We start from the raw sequence: 25440 nt of genomic DNA, 5'->3' as shown, positions 1-25440 counted from the left end.
GTAAAAGTTTTCCTTCCCTATCCAAACCATTAGTTCTTGAGACCTAGATCATAGAGATCAACTAGCATGAAGTATATTAAGGAAACGCATGGATTCGTGTTTGACATTTCACATCAGCCATTCAAACATATCCTTCACATGAGTAAACTTTTGAAGTTTCTAAGTATAGAAAACAGTAGATAATGTTTAAAGACAATATTAGAATGAGACAAACAACTTACAGAGCTTGAAGTTCGGATAAATTTCCCAGTTCACCTGGGATCAACCCACTCAAGTAGTTCCCCTGCAAGTGTCTATCGAAGACAACAGATAAGTATTAATTGTGTCCAAAGTTAATCATAGATTTTCTGTAACTAATGAAAACTGACTCTTTGGAAGCAATCTTTATCAATATTTGACCCAGCCATCATCATATGTAGCTAACTACAAAATCAATCTTGAAGATAGGCACGAGGCAGATATGAGACGGGTACATTAAAAATATTAAGTATTAATTAAAATAAAATATAATTCAAAATAATATCTAAATATAATACTCAATACAAATATAAATTAATATTATAAATATATATTATTAAATATTTATCAATCAAAATTTAATTAGTATGAGTAAAATTTTTTTTGAAATATGAGACGATAAATGTTATTCACAAAGGTACTAAGGGGGTACCACCCATGTACGAAGTATAAATTACAATTCTATTAAGTGGTCCATGACCCACCCAAAATCATCCCAATTTTTGATATCATGACCTAACAAAATATAATCAAAAGTATAGATCCACCTATCTTTAATTTTTGTAATGTTTAGTTTCTATGCCCTCAAAAACTCTTGAGTTTCTTTATTTCCACACAACCCAAAAAATAGTTAGTGGAATAAGGAACAAATATTTTTTCTTCTTACAATACCCAGTCCACGCCCACAACTCCCTACTCACACTTCCAGCCATAACCCAACTTAAACCCAGCATCCCCAAAACAGTGTACCAAATGCTGTAGGTCTTTGGGCACCACAGAAGTAGATGGTTGCAGGCCTCCTCATCGGATTTGCACATATAGCATCTATTTAACCATGAAGTTACCTCTTCTTTTCAGCATATCAATGGTCAGAATGCATTCATTAGCGGCTTCCCATGTAAAAAAAGCCATCCTAGGAGGAATTCCACATTTCCAGATCTGTTTGAAGGGAGCTGATCTGATAGAATTTCCAGCATTTGTGTCAAGAAGAGTGTACATCGATCTCACCGAAAAACCATTTTTCTCATCTGGCTTCCAAACTCTCCTATCCCTAGCATCTTTCACCTTCATACTGTCCAAAGTCAGCAGCAAGTTCCAATAATCATTAATTTCTCAATCCTTCAGGTTCCTAGTAACTTTCACAATCCAAGTCTTTCCATCCCCCATATTTTCGTACATGTCCCTCACCCTTGCCTCTTATCACTAGCAATCTCAAAAATTCTTTTGTACCTATCTATAAGTTTAAAACTACCCATCCATTCATCCTCCCAAAAACTAATATCCTTACCATTTCCAAGCTGCCAGTCCACACAGCCCAAGAAATCATTGCTGTCGTCCCTGATTTTCTTCCAAACACTCCTCCCAAACGATTTAAATCTACCCCTTCTTCCCCTCTCTTTCTCCCAATCAACCCACCTTGCATACACAACCCTCCTCCACCAGCTCCCCTCCTCCATAAGGTATCTCCATAATCATTTTCCGTAAGAGCTCTATTGAGTTCTCTAATGGACCCTAAACCAAGCCCTCCCTCCCACAAAGGTTTCTTTACCTCCTCCCACCTTAATAGATGATATTTTCTATTTCCCTCCACATCACCCCAAAGAAATCTGCATTAAATGTTTTCAAGCTTCTTTGCTATGCTAGCCGGGATGGTTAAACTGGAGAGGTAATACATCGGAACATTAGCCAACGTACTTTTAATCAAAATGAGTCTTCCCCCTTTTGAAAGAAAATTTCTCTTCTTCCCTACAAGTTTTTTTTCAAAACACTCCAAAATAGGCTCTCAAGTTTTCCTATCTTTAAATTTTGCCCCAAGAGGCAAACCAAGATATTTAATAGGAAAATTCGTGGTCTTACAACCCAACACCAACACCAATCTCTCCTCATCCCTCCTATCACCGATTCTAACCAACTCCGTTTTTCTCATATTAATTTTGAGACTTGACACCATTTGAAAAAAAAGAAGTATGCATTTCAAGTATAGCATTGATAGATGGTTCACAAAAAATAAGGGCATCATCCACGAAAAAAAGATGTGAAATCATGACTCTATCCACCCCCCTTCCAACAGCCACCCCATTTAATAGCTTTAACTCCCCCGCCTTCTCCATAAGTCTAGTAAAAGCCTCCATAACAGTGAGAAAAAATAATGGCAATAATGGATCACCCTAGCGGAGACCTCTAAAAGTTTTAAAGAACTTTGAGGGGCCCCCATTAACCAAGACAGCAAAGGAAGAAGTAGAAATACATTTCATGATCCAAGTCCGCCATTTGCACCCAAAACCCATTCTTCTAAGCATGCAGTCCACAAAATCCCAACAAACATTTTCACACACCTTTTCCATATCGATCTTGAACACAACACGCTCTTTGTTCTGCCCAACCAATTCATCCACCAATTAGCTAGCAATCATAACAGCATCAAGAATTTGTCTACCCTCCACAAACGCATTTTGATTTTCCCCAATAACCTCACCAAGCACCTTAGAGAGTCTCCCTGCAAGAACTTTAGAAATCAGTTTGCATATGCTCCCCACCAAGCTAATTGTCTAAAATCCTTTATATCTTTCGCACCCACTACCTTAGGGATAAGAACCAAGAAAGTAGAGTTGATGGAGTTCACAAAGGATCCAGCACTATAAAACTCATTGAACACAGCAATTACATCATTTTTTATTACATCCCAAAATACTTGGTAGAATTTTATGTTAAAACCGTCCGGGCCTGACGCCTTATCCCCATTACACTCATCAAGACACCCTTTGATTTCCTCTTCAGTGAACGGCACTTCTAATCCATCCCTACTTTCATCACACAACATCTTAAACTGCAGATTATCTAGATTTGGACGTCTCTGCTCCTCTTCCTTGTAAAGTTGTTGAAAAAACAAACTTGTCATTCTTCTCATGTTATCATTGCCACTAGCCACCTCACCATTAAACCATCATTCTTCCACATACTTACTATTTCTATGAGAATTTGCCATGCAATGGAAATAAATGGTGTTTCTATCCCCCTCTTTCAACCATTTCTCCCTAGCCTTTTGTCTCCAAGATATCGCCTCCAAATGCATAACCTCAGCCATTTCCTTCCCAACTGCTCCCTTCTCATCCTCCCACTCTCCCCCAACAAACCCCCCCATCTCCCTTCAATCACACTCCTCCAACTCATCAAGGTTATCTTTCAAGATCGTATCCAGTCTACCCTCCTCCACCCTCGCCTATCTCTTAATTTCATTTTTTAAGGACTTCAATTTAGAAGTAAACACATAACTACTCATGCCCACCACCACCATTTCCAACCAACATTTTTTCACTACCTCCCTAAAATTCTCAGCTCTCAACCATTTGTTATCTAATCTGAAAGGAGTAGGCCCCAAGATAATGCCATTAGGGACAAGGCAAATCGGGAAGTGATCAGGAATTGGCTGACTCAATAATTTCTGACTCAGACTTGCAAGCTGCAATAACAAACCATTAAAGACTAAAAAATGATCAATTCTTGACCAAGACGGGTTCTCCCTCCCATTTGACCAGGTCCATCGACCCCCCCAAGTGGAAGATCCACAAGCTCCAATCTATTCACTACCTCCCTAAACTCCTCAATCTCCCCTAAATTTGTGCTCATACCCGACCTTTCCCTCACATGTAACACCATATTAAAGTCTACCCCAATCACCCATCTCCCACCCCACTTTACAACACAACACGTCAACTCCTCCCAAAGACACTCCCTCTCCTCTTTATCTCCTCTACAATAAACACCCGAAAAAATCCAACTCTCACCCTCTTTTCTGTTTTCCAGCATACAAGACAGCGACACCTTACCTCTCTCCACGCCCCTGCACACAAATTTCCCACTATCCCACATAACTAGAATCCCACCGGTTGTTCCCCTTGCTGGTACATACTCCCATTCCACACTTTTATCTCTCCACAAAAAGTAAATCACCTTCTTATTAATCTCCTCCATTTTGGTTTCTTGAAGACAAACAACATCCGGTTTCCACCTCTTCAAACACCCTTTAATAACCCCTCTCTTTTTATCCGCATTTATCCCCCTCACATTTCATGAAATGGTTTTGCCAATCATTCTGGATTTAATATAACAGAACACTCCCCTTCCCCTGTCTTCCTGCTTTTTTTCCCTTCATAATTCAACGACCATTCTAACCTCTTCAATTCTCTGCTGCCCCCCTCCCCTTTTTTTGTACTACTCCTCTTACCTTTTTTCTTTACCAATTCAGCTTCCACAAATCTGCTTTCAAGTTCAGGCAGTAAACTCAACACCCTCTGTTCCAGACCCTCAAATCTCATCCCAAACAACTTACTCACTTTGACAAAATTCCTCCAAACCCAATCCGAGTAGTGAGCAGCCAAGTCTTCATCACCCCTTACTAATAGACCCTCATTCTGGTTGACAATCCGAATGGGGTTCACCACCAAGGCCTCCCCATCCTCCTCCGCAGCAAACCCAATCTCCATTAACACAAGTTCGCCACCCACCTCCTCTGCACCTGTCAAAGTCTCAAAACCGTCGACCCCCTCCTCCCTCACCAACGCCTCCAGCCCCCTTGGTCCCCAAAGAAAACAAACTGAGACCCTCAACCTCGTGCCCACAAAATTTTACCTCTTCTTCCTTCTTCCTCTCTTCCGATTCCCGGTCCATCACCAATCCTCTAAATACACTGTGTTTTTTCTCCTCTTCCTTCCCCCTCACATCTGGGAAGAGATTTTTCCGCCTCGCTGCTGCCCAAAATACCCTTAGCCGAACCAGGTTTAAATTTTTTGGGCTGCCAAATTTTCTTCACTCTTCTCTTATCCGTTCTCTTGCTAGGCCCAAGGATGTCAACCCATTTTCCCTTCTCAGCCCACGAGAATCTCTTTCTTGAAGCCTCAGTTGGCCCAACCCGAGCACCAACATTTTTACCTTCTCGCTCCCCACCTCGCACGTGACCAGTACTCTCTCCACTTTTGAAATTTGAAAAACCCCGACATGAAACTCTCTAGCCCGGACGAATCATCTACCTTACCCAACTCGAGACCACCTCATGGCTTCTCACCATTTCCGCAAAAGATTTGCTCTGAATTCCCCTACGCAGCTCCAACTCGACACAACAATCAGGGCACTTGAAAAAACCGGCTACTTGGATCGACACCACCATATGTTCATTCCCCAACAACTGACTTTTTCCAAAAAACCACTCCGGCAGGACTAACTTCACATCTACAACCTCATACATAGCTTCCATAAACTGCCACCAACCCCCAGCTTTTTCCCCTTCCGAAATGAACAATCTATTGGCTTTTCCACTTGATCCATCTTTACCTTCCGAGAGAACTAGGAATTTTCTCTGATGATTACCATTCAGCGCCATCCATAACGACCTCCAACTACTCCTCCGATCCCCCCCCCCCCAAGATTTCTCCCATCAAAACTCCCTGAAATATTTAAGGAGCCAGGACACGGCTTCCATCTGGTAGAAGATAGATTTTCGGTATCCCCTTCCATTTTTAAAAACACGGACCCCTCGTCTCTCCTCTACCACATCAAAAGATTTGTGTTCGACAACAAGAAATTTACGTCGACCCACTGGCATGGTCAGCCAGGGGTCCGTCGTCCCAGGACGACCTACCTAGTGAGACTATTCAAAATGAAAACACTAGGAAGAGAAGGAGAAAGAGAGAGAGAGAGAGACAATTAAAATGTTCAACCAAACCTAATAACATAACACCATGTGTTGGAGTCACTTCTTTCTCTAATTTTGTCACTATCAAGAATAGATGGTTCTATTATTTTAGTATGAGTAAAATTAAAATTTTATTCATTAAATATAATGGGGTGAGGCAGGGCGGGTGCGAGGAGGGTAAATTATTAAATGCTATACTCATTTTGGGTTTATAACTTCTACTTACACCCACCCCATACCCTGTTAATTACGGATTTTTATCCGCCCCCATCAAGAGTGGGTTGACTTAGTGAGTCAACTGTCGTAACCCCCATCTCTAGTTTGCCAACAAAAGTATCAAATTTCAGCCACAATGTTAAAGAAAATCTTACTGAAAGAAAATGGGAAAAGAAAACTAAATTAGCACATTTTAAGTGGTGGTTTTGCTTATTTTACATCACCATTTTATGTGATTTTTCAAACATCTAAACGAACCTGTTCTATTTGAACAACATTTATAAAAACAATCTATTTAAGCGAAAAAATAAATGCTTCTGATACTTTCTATTGATGTCTTCCAATCATTTTCTCAGCCTATTTGTTGGTCCATTTTCTTTAAGTTATTCTGAGATCTATAATTATTGAATTGGAAGAAAAACAAAGTCCTTCATCCACCAATCGTTAGTCTTGATGGCTCCATTGTGCTTCTTGTTTATCCGATTGAGAACATGAAATGGGCATTACTGGAACCCATATGAAAAAGGCAAGAAATGAGTTTTTGATTTCGTTTTTTTATAAAAGCATAATAGGTTGTTCACTTGTGGTGGGTTGGCTTTTGGATTAGGTGTATGTTGAAAGAGTTGGAAAAGAAAGTGACTATTAGAGAGATAATGGGAATGAATGAATAAAGCACATGAAAAATAAGGTGAGCAAGGATGAGATTGATTTTTTATTAAATTTATTATTATAAGTATTTACTATATATTACTCAATATGGTGTAATAAATTCACTATTTAAAATATTTTTAGATGCGTGGCTGAGAGAGTTGTAGAGTGTGATAATATCTTTTCTCTGATCAGGTTCGAGGGGTCCGTGAGAGATCACTTCGTTGGGAGAGATGTTGCATGCCAAAAGAGGATGGAGAACTTGGCATTTAAGGCTTTTTCTGGATCTCAATTCCCTGGACCCTATAGTTTGTCCATATTCAACACTCTCCAATTTCCTCTTTTCTGGATCATTCTAATAATTCCAAACCTTGGAAAATCTTTCTCAAAAAAATCTTAATAATCAGGAAGCTGTTGATATGATGCTATTAAATCAGCTCCTCAAGGCTACTGTTTCTTTTTTAGAAACCCAACTGCAGAATCTGGTGTTTGGAATTATTAGAATTTATTCTTGCAGGTATTTTTTTTTTAAAAAAAATAAAAGAGAAATATTATTATGCACAAAGGTACCAAGAGGGTACCACCCCAAAATACAAAATTAACAGTCGATCAGGTAATTCATAACAGTCCCAACATCTTCCCAATCAGCTATGTCATGACAAATTAAAATAGACCCAAAAGTATGAAAAGCACCCATGTAATTGTAGAGTATCTATATAATCTAATATAACTAGATAAACGGCCTGCTTAATAATGATAAAGCACTCATGTATTCATATTATCTATATATTCTAATATAACTAGAGTTGTTAAAAGGAAAACTATAATAAAAGAAGAATTTTTTATTTCAAAAAAAATATAAAATAAGACTTTTGTTTTGAGATAATATAATAAAATAAGATTTTTAACTAAATAAGAAATAAAATAATAAACTAATGACAAACCTATTTCAGTAGTTCTTAAATAAGCTTAATATCCCAATAATACATAATTATTGTGGCTACATGAGTATTCCATAAAATTAAAACATATCAATCATAGGGCCTTTAAATAAGCTTAATATCATAATAATACATAACTATTGTAACTACACAAATATTCCATAATATTGAAATATACCAATCCAAGTGTCTTTTTGTTTTGCATCACTCTTTCTTTTGGAGGGATACCTGATCTTCCTTTTGTATTCTCATCATTCTTAATAATATTTTTTCTTTTGCCACCAAAAAAAAAAACTACTACATTTTTAATAGAAGTACTTTTTAAACTATTGTATTTCTATATTCTATCATAATTTTATTGGCCATACATGATAAAGTGTATCAAAAGTACTTTCCTTTTTATAATACCCTACTCATCTTTTAATAATACATAACTATCGTAACTACACAAACATTCCATATATGTTGAAATATACCAATCCTAGGGTCTTCTTGTTTTGCATTACTTGTTCTTTTGAAGGATACCTGGTCTTCCTTTTCTATTCTCATCATTCTTAATAATATTTTTTCTTTTGCCACGAAAAAAAAGAACTATTATATTTTTAATAGTGCTTTCTTAAACTATTGTATTTCTATATTCTATCAAAATTATATTGGTCATCTATGATAAAGGGTATCAAAGGTACATTCTTAAAATACGCTACTCATCTTTTACGCAAAATGTATCCCAAATATGTAGGATAAGAGTCTTACTAGTGGCTACCTTAACCTACCTATCCAACTATCCTAGTGTCCCCCACCTTACCCACAATGCCAAACATGGCCTCAACTTACAAAAAGAAATTACCATTTTATTAGATTCCATCAGAAAATCAATTCAACAAGAGCAAAAAAGCACTAAGCATGGAGTGCAGAAACTTCTTTCAGCATAAGTCAACCACTAGAAATCTATAAATATTAGGTCAGGAAAAAGCATAGGTTGTTTTTTGAGTTTCTTGTCCCTAAATCAGAGGAGGCTATTTCTCATACAGAGAAATTTTGAAAATAACATGCTTAGAGATGCAAAAGATTGTTCTTACCTGCTGTGGGATCAATCACAAACAATATTGAAGCCAAATAATTAAGTTCTAATTTCTTTAAACAAAAACCATAAGATCACGTTGACTCTTTTTTAAAAGAACAATTATTATTAGAACTTAGAAGGGCGAAAAAGAAATTACAAACTAAAAGACCTTAACCCATCCTCCAAAAGAAAAAGAAAGTAAAAGCACTGTTAATATAAGATAGCAACCTAATCCCTTTTCGTGTGGATAAACAAGTTCCCCAAAAGAAACCATGGGCTACTCAGAGAAATGCATAAAACACAATCCTCTAACAAATATCATCAAATGATTGAGACCTTAGCTTAAAAGTTCTTGCACTTCCCTCCAACAAAAATAATACTGATCTAGAACTTTTGCAAGAAAAACAAAGAACAAGTAGCTATGACGAGTTTGTTTGTTCTGAGATTACTGAAAATAAAATAATTGAATTCATCTTAAACATTTTCATGTCTATATTCCACAACTCGGTGAAAAAGTTAGGCAAGCAAAAACTGAACGACTAAGAAGCAATTGCAGACAGAAATCAATTCTCTCTCTGAGAGATTAAACAAAAGCATAAATCTGTTGCTGGATACTTACATTTCCTGCAACTGTGTACAATTCCCCAATTCTGAAGGAATTGTCCCATAAAAGTTGTTGTTATGAAGCATTCTGCAACCCAACCATATATTATACGAGAAATCAGTACCGGCACACATTCTGATAAAGAAAACCCATAACAACTGCCAAAAAAAATGACAAAAGTCTAACAAGCACATACAAAAGTGTCAAATGTTGCAGCTTCCCAAGATCAGGAGATATGGGTCCACTTAACTTGTGATTGGTAAGACTCCTAGAAAACAGACAATAATGAGATAATGAGTTCAATTTTCTAAAAGAAATAAGATTATAAAATGTAGTTAAGACTTTCAACCATACATGTGCAAGCAATAGTGTAGATATTTTCCCGTAGTGAATCTATATTTTACACACTGGATAATCATTATCCATGACAAGGTTTAGATTAACAACTAGCACCCAATACAACAAGGCAAAGATGCGCCAACAAACAAGATAAAAGAAAATTTTTCATTTTTAATAGCAAAAGAAGACACAGACAAGGAGAATTAAGCATCCTCCCAAAAATGAAAAACAAAAAAAGAGAGAGGCTAGTAGTCCGAAGAAAACTTTTCATCCTAGGAGAAAGTTGTACTCCCTCTAATTACTCCAGTCACATAGCATAAAAGCAAAAAAACAATGCTCTTGATTAAGCAAGAACTGAATTAGAACCATACAGAAAGCAAATAGATCAAAGTAACAGAAGATGCTTCTCCCTTAAGGACAGGTCAGAATGCCTATTTAATAAGACGAATGATGAGTCCAGTTCTCTGTTATAAGATGAGAACCAGCCTAGATAGAGCATGCACTTATTCCCTAGATTCATCACTAAGAGGTCAGAAACCACCAAAACGATTATTAGACAGCTTCACATAACTGAAGCAACCAAAATTACAGCATACTTAGGTTTCCATGACTGAAACACAATCACCATCTAACTCAGTAGGAAATACAGGCATTTTTGGAAGAAAATTTCTTAGATATCATACTGATACAGAAATTGAAACTGCAAATAAATAGATGACCATAAATATGGCCAACCACTGGCAGCAAGGTTGGCCACATCACCCTCAACACCATTTAGAACAAGGCAGCAGAAAATGACTCCTAGAAAACCACACAAAAAAATTCACATTGCCTTAAAATTATGTAAGCAACCAACAAAATAGACTAGAATGGCATCCAAAATAATGAAGATATTATTTTTAAAACTCACAAAATTGATACTCTTTTGGTTTTCCAATCACATGTCACTCCTTTCCATTTACATGGGTCAGGATCTTCTGGTCTCCATTGATTAAGTACACCATCTGAATTAACAATTGCATTCCTGAAGTTTAGAAGCACCGCACCTGTAGGGAAAAAAAAAAGGAGGATATCAAGATGAAGAGTTTTATAAATAGAGAGAAATAGAAAGAAATGAGAGAAAAAAGAGAGGAAGAGAAAATCTTGAGTACCCAGTACTACTACCGGCCCACCCCCACCCCCCCACCAAAGTAGAAACATAGAAAGTACTTCTTTTATAAAAGAAGAAGCTTTATTAAGGAACAAATGAAAAAGAAGAAGTTACAAAAATGGAGAACAAGACATCCTCCTCAAGTATAGACAAAAGAAAGAAAGTAAAAAGAGCTGCACAAGAGATCTTTCCCTATTCCCTATGTATGATAGCATCCCAATTACGTGAAGCTCGAATAGGCTTATGTTTGGGAAATGTCTGTGTGCTTTTGCCCAAAGGGATGTCATGAAAGCAATTCTCTCACTTAGCTCATAGAAGGGCATTGATCCATTTTAGAAAATCGCCGGAGATTGGAAACATAGAAAGGTACTTAAAACTAGCAAAATGTTTAAAATTCTGATATTATTCCTTATTTTGAGTAGTACATAATCGAAAAGATTTGAAAAAAAAATACTGCAGATTATCTACGAAAAAGAGGAGGAGTCTAAAGTTTTCAAACCGAATTTAATATTTGATACATACAGACCAGTGCAACTAACTAATAAAAGCTAACCAAAAGAAACAAACATGTATTTCTACTACCTTTTATGGGTAAAAGCAGAGAAATTCTCCATGAAAATCAAAATTAGCAAACACTCAATACTGTTACAGTATAGAGAAAGATGGAAGTATAGCATCATACCATCAGGATTGATTGCTTGGCTTTTGCTTAATATGACAAAAAGCAGTAGACTGTAAAGAAGCCATGGCTGATGACATTTCATCACACAGATGCCCATATTGGCACCAATTGAGCAAATTATATCTACTAGAAATCATCTGAAGCAGCAGGCTGCAGGACACTCCTTTGAAACATATGGTTATCCAGTTGATATCATTTGTCTTCCATGAAATAAAGAGAAAAGGCCTGCTGAGAAGAAAAAGAAAATTTTTAAAACAATTAAAAGGAAATTAAGTAATATTTTGATTGCAAGTTAGTTGAAGAAAATTAATGTTTGCAACACAAATAAAGGGAACATGAAAGCAGAATTGAGCAAATAAATGCATTTGTCCTCGTGACTAAACCACCGACACAAACTCAAACTAACAAGGAAAAAAATTATTATTAGCTAGAATGTAAATTGAAGTCTTTCTTTAAGAGACTCAAGATAAGAAAGAATATAAAAGAAAATTCAATGAAGTTATAAGCAATCAGCCAGCAAAGACTGGTTCCACATTGGGAAATAGATCAGGATTCGACTTATGAAATTAATCTACTACAGTAATGTACAATGTATCGCCCACATAAATCGCTAAAAGGCAAAAAATTAAGAGAACTGAATTTATGCAGTAAATCGAACAGCAAACAGACTGAAGAAAATTTTCAACATCCATTTTGCAGCCCATGTAAACAACATTTTTCACATTTCTCTCCACGTCACAGTTTTGCACTCGCTTCAGGATTCTCTCAAAAGCACAAAAATTTCAATTTCAGCACCAAAACATGATGAACTTAAGAGAACTATATCACCCAATAGTACCCAATTCGCATTGAGACTTATTAAATTTCAGTCAAATTGAAGATTTTCCACCATGTTAAAGAAATTATTCATACTATTCATTCATCAATTTGCAATTCAGACCCATTCCAAACACATTATATTTCTCTTACAAGTCCAATTCTTCCAATTATTTGGTAGTTGATTTTTTAACCCAAGAAGAAAAAAACACCGCAATTCATTAGTAAACAGAAAAGATTAAAAAATAATATTAGTTGAACTACGCTATACCATAAACCGCACCGTGACTAAGCAACTCTACGCATTAAACTAATTAATTAAACTGCATTATCGGTGAAACTAAGACTCCTTAAAGAGTAAAAACCAAGTAAATTTTCCCTAACAATCCAAGCTTGCCGATCAAGAGCAAGAAAGCATAGCTCTACTGTAAAACAAAAGAAAAAGAGAGAGAGAGAGAGAGAGAGAGAGAGAGAGAGAAAAAAAAGAGAGAGAACGATTGAAAACACTTCAACTCCCTACAGCTTGAAGTAGTAGAAGAGTAGCGAAAGTACTCAACATTTCCGAAGCAAATTACCAAGCAATGCTTACTCTAAATCAAAAGAATTTCAAACAAACAGTCCGTGTTTAAATTAAATTAACGAACCTCTACTGATTCGATCTGCGAAGAAGATAAAATGGGGGTGGTGGAGTCGTCGAGCTGTAAAGCAAAAATATATAACAAACAAAACAAAAAACAAAATAATTTTATGAGATTGTAGAGAGAGAGAGAGAGAGAGGGGAGAGTGTGTGTGTGTCTGTCTGAGTAGAGAGAGAGTGCGGGTGTGGGGAATAGATGCCTGGAAATTAAAAGAGGAACCAATGAACATAAGGTTTTCTTACACATGTGAGTGATATCTCCCACACGTACCAACCGACGATTCTTTCTATACAATTCTACGCTACCGTACTCTATACTCTCCTCTACAGTACCTCCGGTTCTAAATTACTGCCACGTCATTGCCTCATGTTTTTTCACTCGGGCATTTATGTGAATTTCCTAAAATGCCCTTGTCAAAATCTACAAATATGTTAAACGCCATTTTATGGAAAATATCTGCTGGAAGCTACCCGTTTTGTGGTTTGAAATGGACGGATGGATTACGCCAGATGTGGGACCCACTCACCGATGGAATCAGCCAAGTCAGACTTTTATTGACTCCGTACAAAAGACGCCATAATTAAATGATATAAATGCCCTTATACGTTAGGCCAATAAAATCATAATTAGACAGGAGAAAAATGTAAAATTAATTTAAACGGCAATTTGGAAGTTGACAAATCCAGACAATAAGTCAGTCAATTAATTTTTATTGAGACAAGATATTAAAATGTGAAACTAGTCTTAAGCAAAAAAAATTGGGTTAACATGGAACATGGCATGAGTATACATAATATCTGTATCCAAGATCCAGTTAAATCACCTAATAAGACCTAATTAGTAAAATTATTGTGTTTTAATTAAGCATAAGTGTACATATGTGACAATCATTAATTAAAATTACAAAATAGATTTGAGATTAGATAGGTGAAAGAAGCATAATAAAAGGCATTTAAGACGTTTTACCAAAATTCTTTTTTAAATCTCAACAAGTTACCAACCTTCCTTTTAAATTCTTAACAAGTCTCATTGTAATACCATCTTATCAATTGAACCTATTAACTTGATGAATAAGGTATCCAAATAATTTAGTTCAAGCACCAAATCATGCGTTCAAACAAAAATTCTAAAGATTCAAGGTGATTAGGTCTAAATTAAATATATCTCAAATAACATTTATTATTTTCATATTTATATAATTTAAATCACAAAAAGACACTATAATTTTATACATTTACTGTACTTCAACATAAAATATAAAGAAAATAAAAAATACATTAAGTCTTTTTTCATATATAACCTTGTAATGTGAGTCACTAAAATCTAAACATATGTTCTTATTAATAAGTAAAAAAATGATTAAGAAACCATGACAATGAACAGCAAAATCCATTATAAATTGCATCATGTACATATTCTTTACAAAAACATCAAATATATACATATAGAAGGTAAATGTTCACCCTCATATTATTTTTCTTTTCTTTATGATATCTTATAGTATATTTATATATATTATGGTTCTTATACTTTTAAAAGATATCTAAATATAGCTTTCCTTTTAACAATGGTTAAATGTACGTAGTGCCACATAGTCTTTAAGGTGGTGCAAGTTTTTCCAATATTGCATCCACGTGTACATTTTTACTCTTCTTCATCTGCATTCTTTTTACTCTCTATCTCTCTCGACGTGCAAGAATTAAAAAAATGATATCCCTTATGCATTAAAAAAATATTTATCTTCCCATATTTTGCTTAAAAAAAGTTCAAAGACCACAGTGTATCATCAAGGGTTTTGATAACAAGGTCTTTAGATACAATGAATTTAAGTAGCTAGTGGAAATCTTATTGTCAACCTGCACAAGTTAGATGTCAAGTAAGGGGATACCCTCATACTCAACTCTAAAATTTGTTTGAGTTCATCTTTGTATTCATAGGTGCATTGTATCTCAAACCATCAACACCACTACAAACTCCTCTATTTTAATATATACATGCGCATACATATTGTAAAACTCAATTGATAAACTCATAATAATATTTAAGTATATAATTTAATTAATAAACTATGACAATATTTAAGTGTATATTTAACCATATATATTTATATATAGTAATAATAATTATATATAAAAGGTAGAAGAGCAGTGGTCACGAGTCTTTATCAAGTAAGTTGTATGATTGGGTTTGATATATAAAAAGAACATTATATCAAAAAATATATATCTGTTATGTTGAGCATACATATACATGCACATGTATATATAGTAATTAATAATATTAACACACAATAGTGCCCCTTATTCAAGAATAGCGAAAAAATTAAGGAAAAATAGGTGTTATTTTATTTTTTTGTTTGTTATCAAAATAATCGGTGGTATTCGAACACGAACGAAAAATTTGACAGAGATACATGGTGAGAAGAGTTTGCAGTGATATTGATGGCATCAAGATAGGTGTTATTTTATTTTTTATTTGTTATCAAAATAATCGGTGGTATTCGAACACGAACGAAAAATTTGACAGAGATACATGGTGAGAAGAGTTTGCAGTGATATTGATGGCATCAAGATACAAAGCAAATAGGAATTTGAAGATGAATAGGGGTGAGTTTTTGAATAAGAGTATGCTTGTTCACCTTTTTTCCAAAAACCATAACAAAGATGAAACTTTTATTCTTGTTTCTCCTTATTTCCACTATCATTTGCACTCTAATAGCTCCCTTATTTCTTGTCGTAAGAAAGTATTATGTTTGCCTTAAATTTTATCATAAAAAGATATTGTGTTATGTTTAGCTTAAATCCTATAATGGAAATGCATCATGTCCACCTAAAATCTTGTCATAGTAAGGCGTTATGTTTGCCTTATGTCCCATAATGGGAAAACATTGCATTGTATTCACTTTAAATTATGGGGAAGATATATTATTTGTCTTACATAAACGACTTCTTATGACGAGATATGAGGCGAAAACTTTATGTTTGCCTTAAATCCTGCAATGCATAAGATATTGTATTATGTTCACCTTAAATATCATCATGAGAATATATTATTTTCGCCTCATATCTCGTCATAAGACGTAGTTTTCGTTACTTTAAATCTTGTTATAGAAAGATACTGTGTCGTATTTATCTTAAATCTGTTGTATAAAGATATTAATTATCTCATCTTAAATCCTACTTTGAAAAAGTGTTGTATTTGCTTTAGATCCCATAATGGGAAGATATTATGTTATATTCGCCTCAAGTCCCGTTATGTGAATGTATTGTATTGATCTTAATTCTGATTATGAAAAGATATTGTGTTCACCTTAAATCCCGATATAAAAAAAAAAAGGTTGTATTTGTCTTAAATCCCACCATAAAAACATTTTGTCTTTACCTTAAATTTTGTCATAGGAAGATATTGTTTGTCTTAATGTATGTAAAGGAGAAAATTTAAGAAAATAAAAAATAGAAACAAAGAGAAAAATAAAAAAAAAATAATAATAAAAAAAAAAAAGAAACTGAAAAAAGAATTTAAGAACTTTTGTTTAAACAAAATTAAGATATTTTTCCTGATTTTTATTTTGTATTTTTGCAAAAGTTCAAATAAAGAGAGATCACTCTAACATCCTAATTTTGTTTGGACATTTTTTATTAAGGTTATTTTTTAATTTTTAAAAACTATTATTATTATTGATATTATTAAAGTCATTTTAATCTATTATTTAATGTCTTTTAATTTTGTCATTTAAATCAAAATACCAATTTTGATATTTTTCAAATTAAAATTAAAATTCAGAATAATTGGCTTCAAAAATACAAGGACAACCCAATTTAAAGCTTAAACCCAATTTAAACCTCTTCCATTTAAAACCCAAACCCTAACATAACTCAAATCCCCATTAGCAAACACAAATTCACCTCACCAAGCCCAAACTTATTCAAACCAATCATCAAGCCTCGAATACCAAAAAGCACAACCAAATCCAAAATCCAAAATCTAAACGCCCAACTAAAACTAAACACCCAAAATCCAAAATCTAAACGCCCAACTAAAACTAAACACCTAACCAAATCCAAAATCCCAACCCGTATACCAACCCTCTTTACCCCTAATGGCACCGTTCTGTTTAAATTTTCTTCCTTCTTCAACAAGTGGCAAGAAAAGAAAATGAAAATAAAGCTGAAGAGGCGTACAAGGACAAAGAGGGATGCCAAGTGAAAAGGAAGAAAAAGCACATGTGAAGAAGGGAGACGCAGATTTGAAGTAGAAAGAGAGAGGGTTTTGGAAAGATGAGAGTATGGCCGATTAAGAAGGGAAAATTTAAGAGCTTAAAGGTGAAGAAAGAGTTTTGGGATTAATTTTTGGAAATGAATTTCTCTTTTGTGACATTTATTAATTATATATTAGCTTTTTATAGAATATGATGCAAAAATCATGTTATTGGCATTTTTCTTGTTTGTTGGTATATGATATACATTTTTTTAAAAATAAAAAGCTTTATTATTTATATTAAATCAACAACACTAAGAGAGTGCCACCATTTACATAATATTTACAAATTTGTAAGTGTAACACCCCAGAAATTAAAAAGAAAATACATATAATAATCTGAGTGCAGAAACAAAATAAAAGATTATTAGTTAACATCCCTTACACAATAACTTAAAATTACTAAACAACATCACAGAATAAGTTCTCTGAAAGAAATACGAGAAATGAAAAAAATAAAGAAAACTATAAAGCATTTGGCATCTACTTGCAGTCTTCTTGTGGATTGGGCTCGGGAACAAGGTCCTCTTGATCTGAAATTGTTGAATAAGAAATGAGCTACACTAGCCCAGTAAGGACATCACACTATATCATTGTCACAGAAGTAAAGGTTGGTAGAAAACCAAAAACAACCAATGGAGCACAAATTTTAAATCAATACATTTATTTAAAATAAAATCATTTACCATTTTTCTTACCCTTGGAGAACATGTGAAAACAACTTATAAAGACAATAGCATCATACAGATCACAATTTCAAGCATAATTAATAACATAAAACATATCATAAATCCGTATTTATTAACAATAACTGATTATCACCATTTCTCATTTTCACCAGCCTATTAATATCTATGGGGATCCATAGGAGTGTCCTCGCTACACGTGAACCACTCTCCTTAACAATCTTAATTCTAAGGCCGTCCCATACCCCGTCCAGTATGAGCGCTAAGACATGAAACCTCAATACCCCATCGGGTATGAGGGTGAAGCGGACCGTCCTCATACTCCGTCCGGTATGAGCGCCAAATGACCAAGTCTCCATACACCATCCAGTATGAGACAACGTTCACAATAGGGTTCTCTATGAACCCGATCCATCCACTATATCTCAGGATATCTAGTGAGCCTGTCACCTTATCTGTTTTTCCTTAGTCTCTGTTACCAAGTTGAACATAATCATATAAACAATAAACATGCACCCTGTAATATAATCATACCCTAAATTCTAAAATCATACAGTAGTCAAGTAAGACAGTAATACATACATTTAAAACCATAGAAAAGATAGACCAGATACCATAATGCATTTAAACTGTAAAATAAATCAAGTAAGAATCGACAGAGAATAATTTCTGGTTCAGGATCCATTAGCAACCTTAATTAATTATGCATATCTATTAATTTTTACAAAATACAGTATTATCATTTATTCAAACTTTAATTTCATGATAGAAAATAGGGTGGGGGGGTCCTTGCTTAATTCGACGCCGAAAACTAGATTGTCACTGTGCTAACAGGCGATCCCTAGGTTCCCTGAATTTTTTTTCGGGAACTAAAACGTGCTTATAGTACTTATATATGTCCCAAATAACCCAAAAATTAGACCTAGGGCCTACTCGGCCAATTTCAAAATTCCAGCACGGCAGCTCCACCGTGCTCCGGTGATGGTGTCGCTGCCTGCGGCGGTAATCCACCTCGGGTTAGCTGTTTTTGGTCGTTTTCGATCGAATTCAGCCAAACTTACATTGGTTCCTATGAGAAAACACACTTAGGGCCCTCGGTGGGCTGAAAAAGCCATAGAAAATCGAAACTCACCAACAATGGGGCTCTCTGGTGCGGCGGCTCCTCTGGCTCACATTGCAGTTGGGTGTTTGCTCTGGTCAACCTGTAAAGGAGGAAACGGTGATCACAACAGTGAAAAAATCACATCGAACGAGAATCAGAAAGGATCTCATCGGAGGCGAAAATCGAAACACCCCGCTGCGGCGCCACTGAGCTTCGACAGTATTTTCTGGCCAATTGGCCGATTCTTTCATTCCAATTTGGCCATGGGTGGGTTTGAAATCAAATTATGAGAAAATGGTAGAATTTTTACCTCGTTTGGCAGTCGAAAATTACTCCGTTGCGGCTGCGAGTGGCTGTGGTTGGCTCCCCGACGGCTAGGCTGTCTTCTCCGGCGAGGGGCTCTGGCGGCTAGGGTTAGGGTTTGGGTGCAGATGGGGGTTATTTATACCCATCCACTTTTGATCTGGGTCGTCTATCACTTTTAATCTTGACCGTCCGATCGCAATTAAATAGGGAATGAATCTTGGCCGTTCATCGCGATTCAATCTGGGTCGTCCGTGCGCGATTCAGTCTGAGCTGTCCGTGCGCGATGCAATATGGGTCGTCCATGCGCGTTTTGATCTGGGCTGTCCGTGCGCGCAGGAACAAATCTCAGCCGTTCAATTGCGCGCACGCGGATCGCCCACACGGCTCCCCCTGCGTGGCCTCCCGCGTCAGCGTCTCTTCCACCTGGCGCGTCCTAGTTGGTCGGGGCTGCTGATCGGACAGTTGATGCCACAACTTTTTTAAATTGCGTTTTGACCTCCGGTTTCTGATTTTTCTTTTAAAAATACCCCCAAAACCTAAATTTTCACATATTTTCTCCAAAATTGTTTTCAGTTAAATCCCTAACCAATTTTTACCCATTATTATTATTATTATTATTTTCATTAAATCAAATTAAAATTAAATAAATCAAATTAAAATTATGTAAATAATAATTATATTCATATAATAATAATTAATAAAAAGAAAAAAGGAAAGGTTGGGTGTTATAGTTAGCGTATCAGCAATGTTTCCAAAAATATCCATCCTATGTAAGTTATGTCCCAACATTAAGGATCCAAAGTAATGAAACAATCTAATTCTTAATTTTACATGACTTCTATTCAATCATCTCAAAAGCTCTTGTTCATTTCTTTCTAAATTATCCAAAAAATAGTTAGTGCAATAAGTTTTACAATTTTTTTCTTTTTTCACATCCCTTCCTAAGCTAAAATCTCATTTCTCACTGATCTTGCAATCATCTAATGGAAAAAGTTTATCGATACAAGATATGAAACGACAATATGATGAAAAAAAGTTCATCATTTTCTTTAGACATATGTTTTTTCGTCAATGTGGGAAAGTAAGTTTTTGAATTCAGTCATTAATCTTCAAAAATATAAATGAACACATGATGGTGCAACAAAAAAAAAAGAAAGTGTTGATTATTAAATTCTGATAATTTTAACCATAAGAGTATTTTTGTAATTAGCATAGAAATTAATATTATGTGTATTATGAGAATATAAAGAAAAATCTTAGAAGCCTACCTATATATAGGTTTGCTAACGTATGGGTGTAGTATTCTCTTTTGATTATAGTAGAATATTTTTCTTACTGATCTTACCCGTGGATGTAGGTACACTGTCGAACCATATAAAATCATGTGTTATTTCTTTTTCTACTTTTATTTTATGTTGATTATGCATGCTTTAGGGATTAATTTTTTAAACAGAAAATTAAAAGATAGGAGAGGTAAGAGTTGAAACAATCGCAAATAGCTTAAAGTGAATATAATAGAGAGATAACACTCTATTTTTTGGTTGAAATACCTAAAGCAAGAGAAATCTCAAAGTCTTCTTAGATAAGTAGCTTGTCACCATGTAGCTCAAGTCATCCTTATCGATCATAAAGTTTCTAATGTTAAGGTCTACCATGGCTCTTCAGAATTTTCTCTCATATGATATTTTATTCTTTAAACTTGAAATTGAGAAATTTATCTTCAAAACATATATTATAATTGTTTGCTTGTGACTTCGTATTTACATATTTTTATTTAAATAGTAATACAAAGTATTAAGTATAAGCTTTATGACTGATTTTCAAGTGTTTCTTTAAAATAATTTTTATCACAATGGTCTCTACATGGATTGTAAACCATCAAACATCATATAGAGAAAAGAAATTTTAATTTCTCATTCAGATTGTTATTTATTGTTTATTTTATTTTCATTTTGCTTGATACTTAGGTAGAAAACGTAGGGGTTTCATTCACCATATATGAACAATATAAACTGAAAAGGTATAACATTAATTTCTTATGGATTGCAAGATAGAAACTAATTGGTTGTATCGTACTTCTGATTTTCATATTAATCTTAATATACATAATTAGGACGTAACTTGATTTGTTAGCAAGCTGCTTATATTTTTATGGTAAATCTTAATGCAAAGTGATTGTTCATCTAAAAAAAGAAGGTATAATGATAGTAAATTAAACATAATAAATTATTTATTGTTCTAATTGTCAGTAGTTATAATATAAAAGTTAGAAATAAAAATGTAAAAATTCTTTTGTTAAAGATAGTTAGAATACGTTCGTGTATATTAAATGTTTCACCATTTTACACAATGATATGGAAGCCAAAATGACTGCCACATATATATGAGTTCTTGCCATGCATGCACATGTTAAAAACATGAATCTTTTGTTTGAATAGCCCCTTAACGAGGTAATTAAAGAGATAGTGAATTATTTTTGGTTTGAGATCAATATTCATTCAACTTTTTCCTTCTTTCTGTTAGTTTATCTCTTTCAAATCTTCATGGTTGCAGCATATAACATTGCATCTCTTTAATTACATTAAGGAATGAGGTTTAGGCCTATCTCAGTGGCGTTAGTTCTTTTGTATTGATTTAGAGACAACATTTGTCATCATAGTTGAACTATATATGCATTTTCTTGTAAGTTTGCTTGAAGCTTTTGGTATGTATTTACCTTTATTTTTACTTTTCTTGAATTGATAGTTTAGAGTAAACATGTATATTTGGATTAAATGATGTGTTGATAACATAACTAAGAGGCTAAATAACTAATTAACAAAACAATCAATTCATCAATGGTGAGTTAGTTATGTCTCTTCCTTAATGAGTTAGTTATGTCTCTTCTTCTCTACATGGATGGTGGAGGTTTAAAGGTTACTATTCAAAACTACAATTATTTCCTTTCATTAGATAACTATAGATATTAAGTGTTTGCAATAAAGGTCATTGATTTGTTTAATTTGTGTTGCGCTAGTTTTTTTTTTCCAAAATCTGTACGTATATTAAGATAAACTTATACTATTTGTATCATAAAATAATTATTTCTAAACATAGAGATCACTATGGTCCTACTAAGCTATCTCTATCTATATATACAAACACATTATATTTCTCTACATGTTTGAAATAATGTGTTGCTTTCTATTTTTAAAGAGTTCACAAGACTAGGCTGTTAAGAGCAATTATTGTGAGAGAGAATTGTTGGAGCAATTTGCTGATACTGATAGAGCTAAAGAGTTTTTTGGACACCTTAACATGCAGTTTAGCAAGGAGAATCAATTTACTAAAACCAAAGACAACCAGTTTATAGAAAGAAGAGAATCTATGAAGACATATATAAAGATTTTATAAAAAATTATATACTTCTTAGTAAAGAAAATGTATATATTTTTGGTAAAAAATATATACATTTAATATTTTGAATTACAAGATACTTTTACTTTTTAGTAAAAACATATGTATTTTATATTTTGAATTTAATTTAGGAATATTTTGAATGAGTATGAAAATTTTATAAAATTTATGTAAGCTTACTTATATTTTTAATTTTATATTTATAGTCATTTTAATGTTTAAAAAATTATATTTATAATTTAGTTAGTAATACAAATATAATATTCAATTCTTTTATAATTAGCACGAGGTATAAAAGAAGGTTCAAACGAATAGGAAAAAATACTTTTACTAACATATAAGCTGTTAGTATAGATTTAACTTATACGAATAGGAAGCTACTGACATATATAAATAATTTCTGCCAATGAATATTTTTTGTCAAACCGAAATAACTATTACTACAATTGTTTATAGTCATTTTAAAAAATTGTTTGAAAAGACAAACAAGACTTTTGTTAGTATATCTCCCAAAGGGCTATATCAAAGAAAAAAAACCTATAGCAAGGACTTTTTTTTCTATAAAAAAGGTTATTTTGTATCGGCCCCATAATTTTTAAAATGAAATATGTGTATTTAAAAAAGTCAAATGCGGAAGCGTAATAAAAATTTTGATTAAAATCCCTTACACTAAAACCAAAAACTTGCTCAAAGTATAAAAAAACAAACTAACTAAAAGAGAAACTCGAAAATAAAAGCTATAAATATAACTACGGAGTCTTCAGGCGTCCTCTTCGCTGTCTTCCTGCGGAACGGGCTCGGGAACAATGTCTTCCTGATCTGAAATGATTAAATAAGGAATGAGCTACACCAGCCCAGTAAAGACATCATACTATCTCACCGTCACGGAGGTAAAGGTGGGTAGAAAACACAAAAAGACCAATGAAGCATAATTTACAACAAATTCTTTTATCAATAATAAAATCTTTTACTATCCACTTACCTCGGTGAAATTCATAAAACAATATACGAAAGCAATAACATCATCATTATCATGAAATCATATGAACTGTATAACATAATACTTATCACGCCTTTTGCAATTCAATCATTACACCACATATTTTTCCTCATTTACCAGCCTACTAGTATCCATGGGGATCCATAGGGGTCCCGCTACCCGTGAACCCTTAACACTTGTAATCAGATTTCAGGGCCGTCCCTATACCCCGTCCGGTATGGGCGCCAAAACTATAAACCTCAATACCCCGTCCAGTATGAGGGTGAAACGGGCCGTCCCCATACCCCGTCCGGTATGGGCGCCAAAACACATAAGGTCTCCATACCCCGTCCGGTATGAGAGACCACAATCCCGGTAGGGTTCCCTACGGACCCGGTCCGTCCACCATCTCCCAGGATATTTAGTCAGGCTGACCACATATTACAATTATCAATTTACATAACCTTTCATTCCCCTTTTCCTCAGTCAACATCATTAATTCACACACAAACAAGCAAACCAGTAATTTATGCTAAACAAGACAACATACAACATCAGGTTCTCAGTCATTCAACCCATAATCAATAAAACAGTAATATATGCACCCGAGGCCCCTTTCGGCCAATATCGCAATTCCGACACGGCGGCTTCGCCGTGCTCCGGCGACGGCGCTGCCGCTTGCGGCGGCGATTCGCCTCGGGTTGGCCGTTTTCGACCGTTTCCGGCCACACTTGCATCGATCCCTGCGATAAAACAACCCTAGGGCCCTCGGGAGGCCAAAAAATTATGAAAAATCGAAGCTTACCGGCAGCAGTGCTCTCAGGTGCGGCGGCTCTCCGGCGAGGTTCGTGTTTTGGTGATTTGGCTCCGATCAACCTGCAGAGAAAAGAATGGTGATCACGGTGATATAAAAATTGTATCAAACGGAGACGGGGAAGGGCCTCATCGGAGGCAAAAACCGAGGAGGGGCGCGGCGGTGCCGCTGGATTTTGGCCGTGTTTTCCGGCCGTTTGGTCGGGATTTTGGCTCTGATTTGGCCACAGGGAAACTCAGCATTGAAAAACGAGTCGAGGGTATGAAATTTACCTCGATCGGCGGTCGGAAAACTCCCCGGTGCGGTGGCGGGTGGCGGCGGCTGACTCCTCCGGCGTCTCGTTCGTCTTCTCCGGCGAGGGCAGGCGGCTAGGGTTTTTGTGGTCAGGTGTGGGGGTTTTATTTATACCCTTTTGCCTTTTAATCACAGCCGTCCATTTTGATTAAATTTGGGCTGTTCGTACTTCATTGAATATGGACCGTCCGTGCGCGTGCATCTGGACCGTCCTGCGCGTGCATCTGGACCGTCCGTGCGCGTGCATCTGGGTCGTCCATGCACACGCTTGATCTAGGTCGTCCGTGCCCGCGGGGACGCATCTGGGTCGTTCGATCGCGGGCACGCGATCGCCCACGTGGCCCGTTCCCGAGTCGACGTGGTCTTGCCACGCGGCAGGTCCTGGTTGGCCAGGGCTGCTGACTGGGCCGCTGACGTGGCTGTTGACGTGGCGTTGACAGGGCACAATTTTTTTAAATTGTATTTTGACCCCCGTTTTTCGATTTTCTTTTCAAAAATACCATCAGAATCTAAATTTTCACCCCTTTTTCCCAAAATCAATTTCAATTAAATCCAAATAATATTTTTACCCAATTTTATCATT

At 35.2% G+C, this 25440-nt stretch overlaps 1 protein-coding gene across 3 annotated transcripts in view; it reads right to left on the bottom strand.

The window, feature by feature from the left end:
* FEI1 (Leucine-rich repeat protein kinase family protein) overlaps positions 1-13218 on the bottom strand; it is a 30233-nt gene extending 17015 nt beyond the window's left edge. The window contains exons 1-6 of one of the 3 annotated variants that reach the window (XM_088216144.1): positions 13030-13218; positions 11570-11797; positions 10648-10783; positions 9595-9666; positions 9414-9485; positions 222-293 (exon numbers count right to left, since the gene is read on the bottom strand). In XM_088216144.1, the coding sequence (XP_088072270.1) occupies positions 222-293; positions 9414-9485; positions 9595-9666; positions 10648-10783; positions 11570-11666 (449 nt within the window). In that variant the 5' untranslated portion in view covers positions 11667-11797; positions 13030-13218. The remainder of the gene's footprint in view (positions 1-221; positions 294-9413; positions 9486-9594; positions 9667-10647; positions 10784-11569; positions 11798-13029) is intronic. The other 2 variants (XM_088216143.1, XM_088216145.1) reach the window with 2 other exon arrangements.
* Between the last annotated feature and the right edge of the window lie 12222 nt (positions 13219-25440).

Source organism: Carica papaya, chromosome 3 (genome assembly GCF_054855325.1).
Source record: "Carica papaya isolate Zhongbai chromosome 3, ASM5485532v1, whole genome shotgun sequence".
NCBI classification, from domain to species: Eukaryota; Viridiplantae; Streptophyta; class Magnoliopsida; order Brassicales; family Caricaceae; genus Carica; species Carica papaya.
This window is presented reverse-complemented; position numbering and strand designations above follow the sequence as displayed.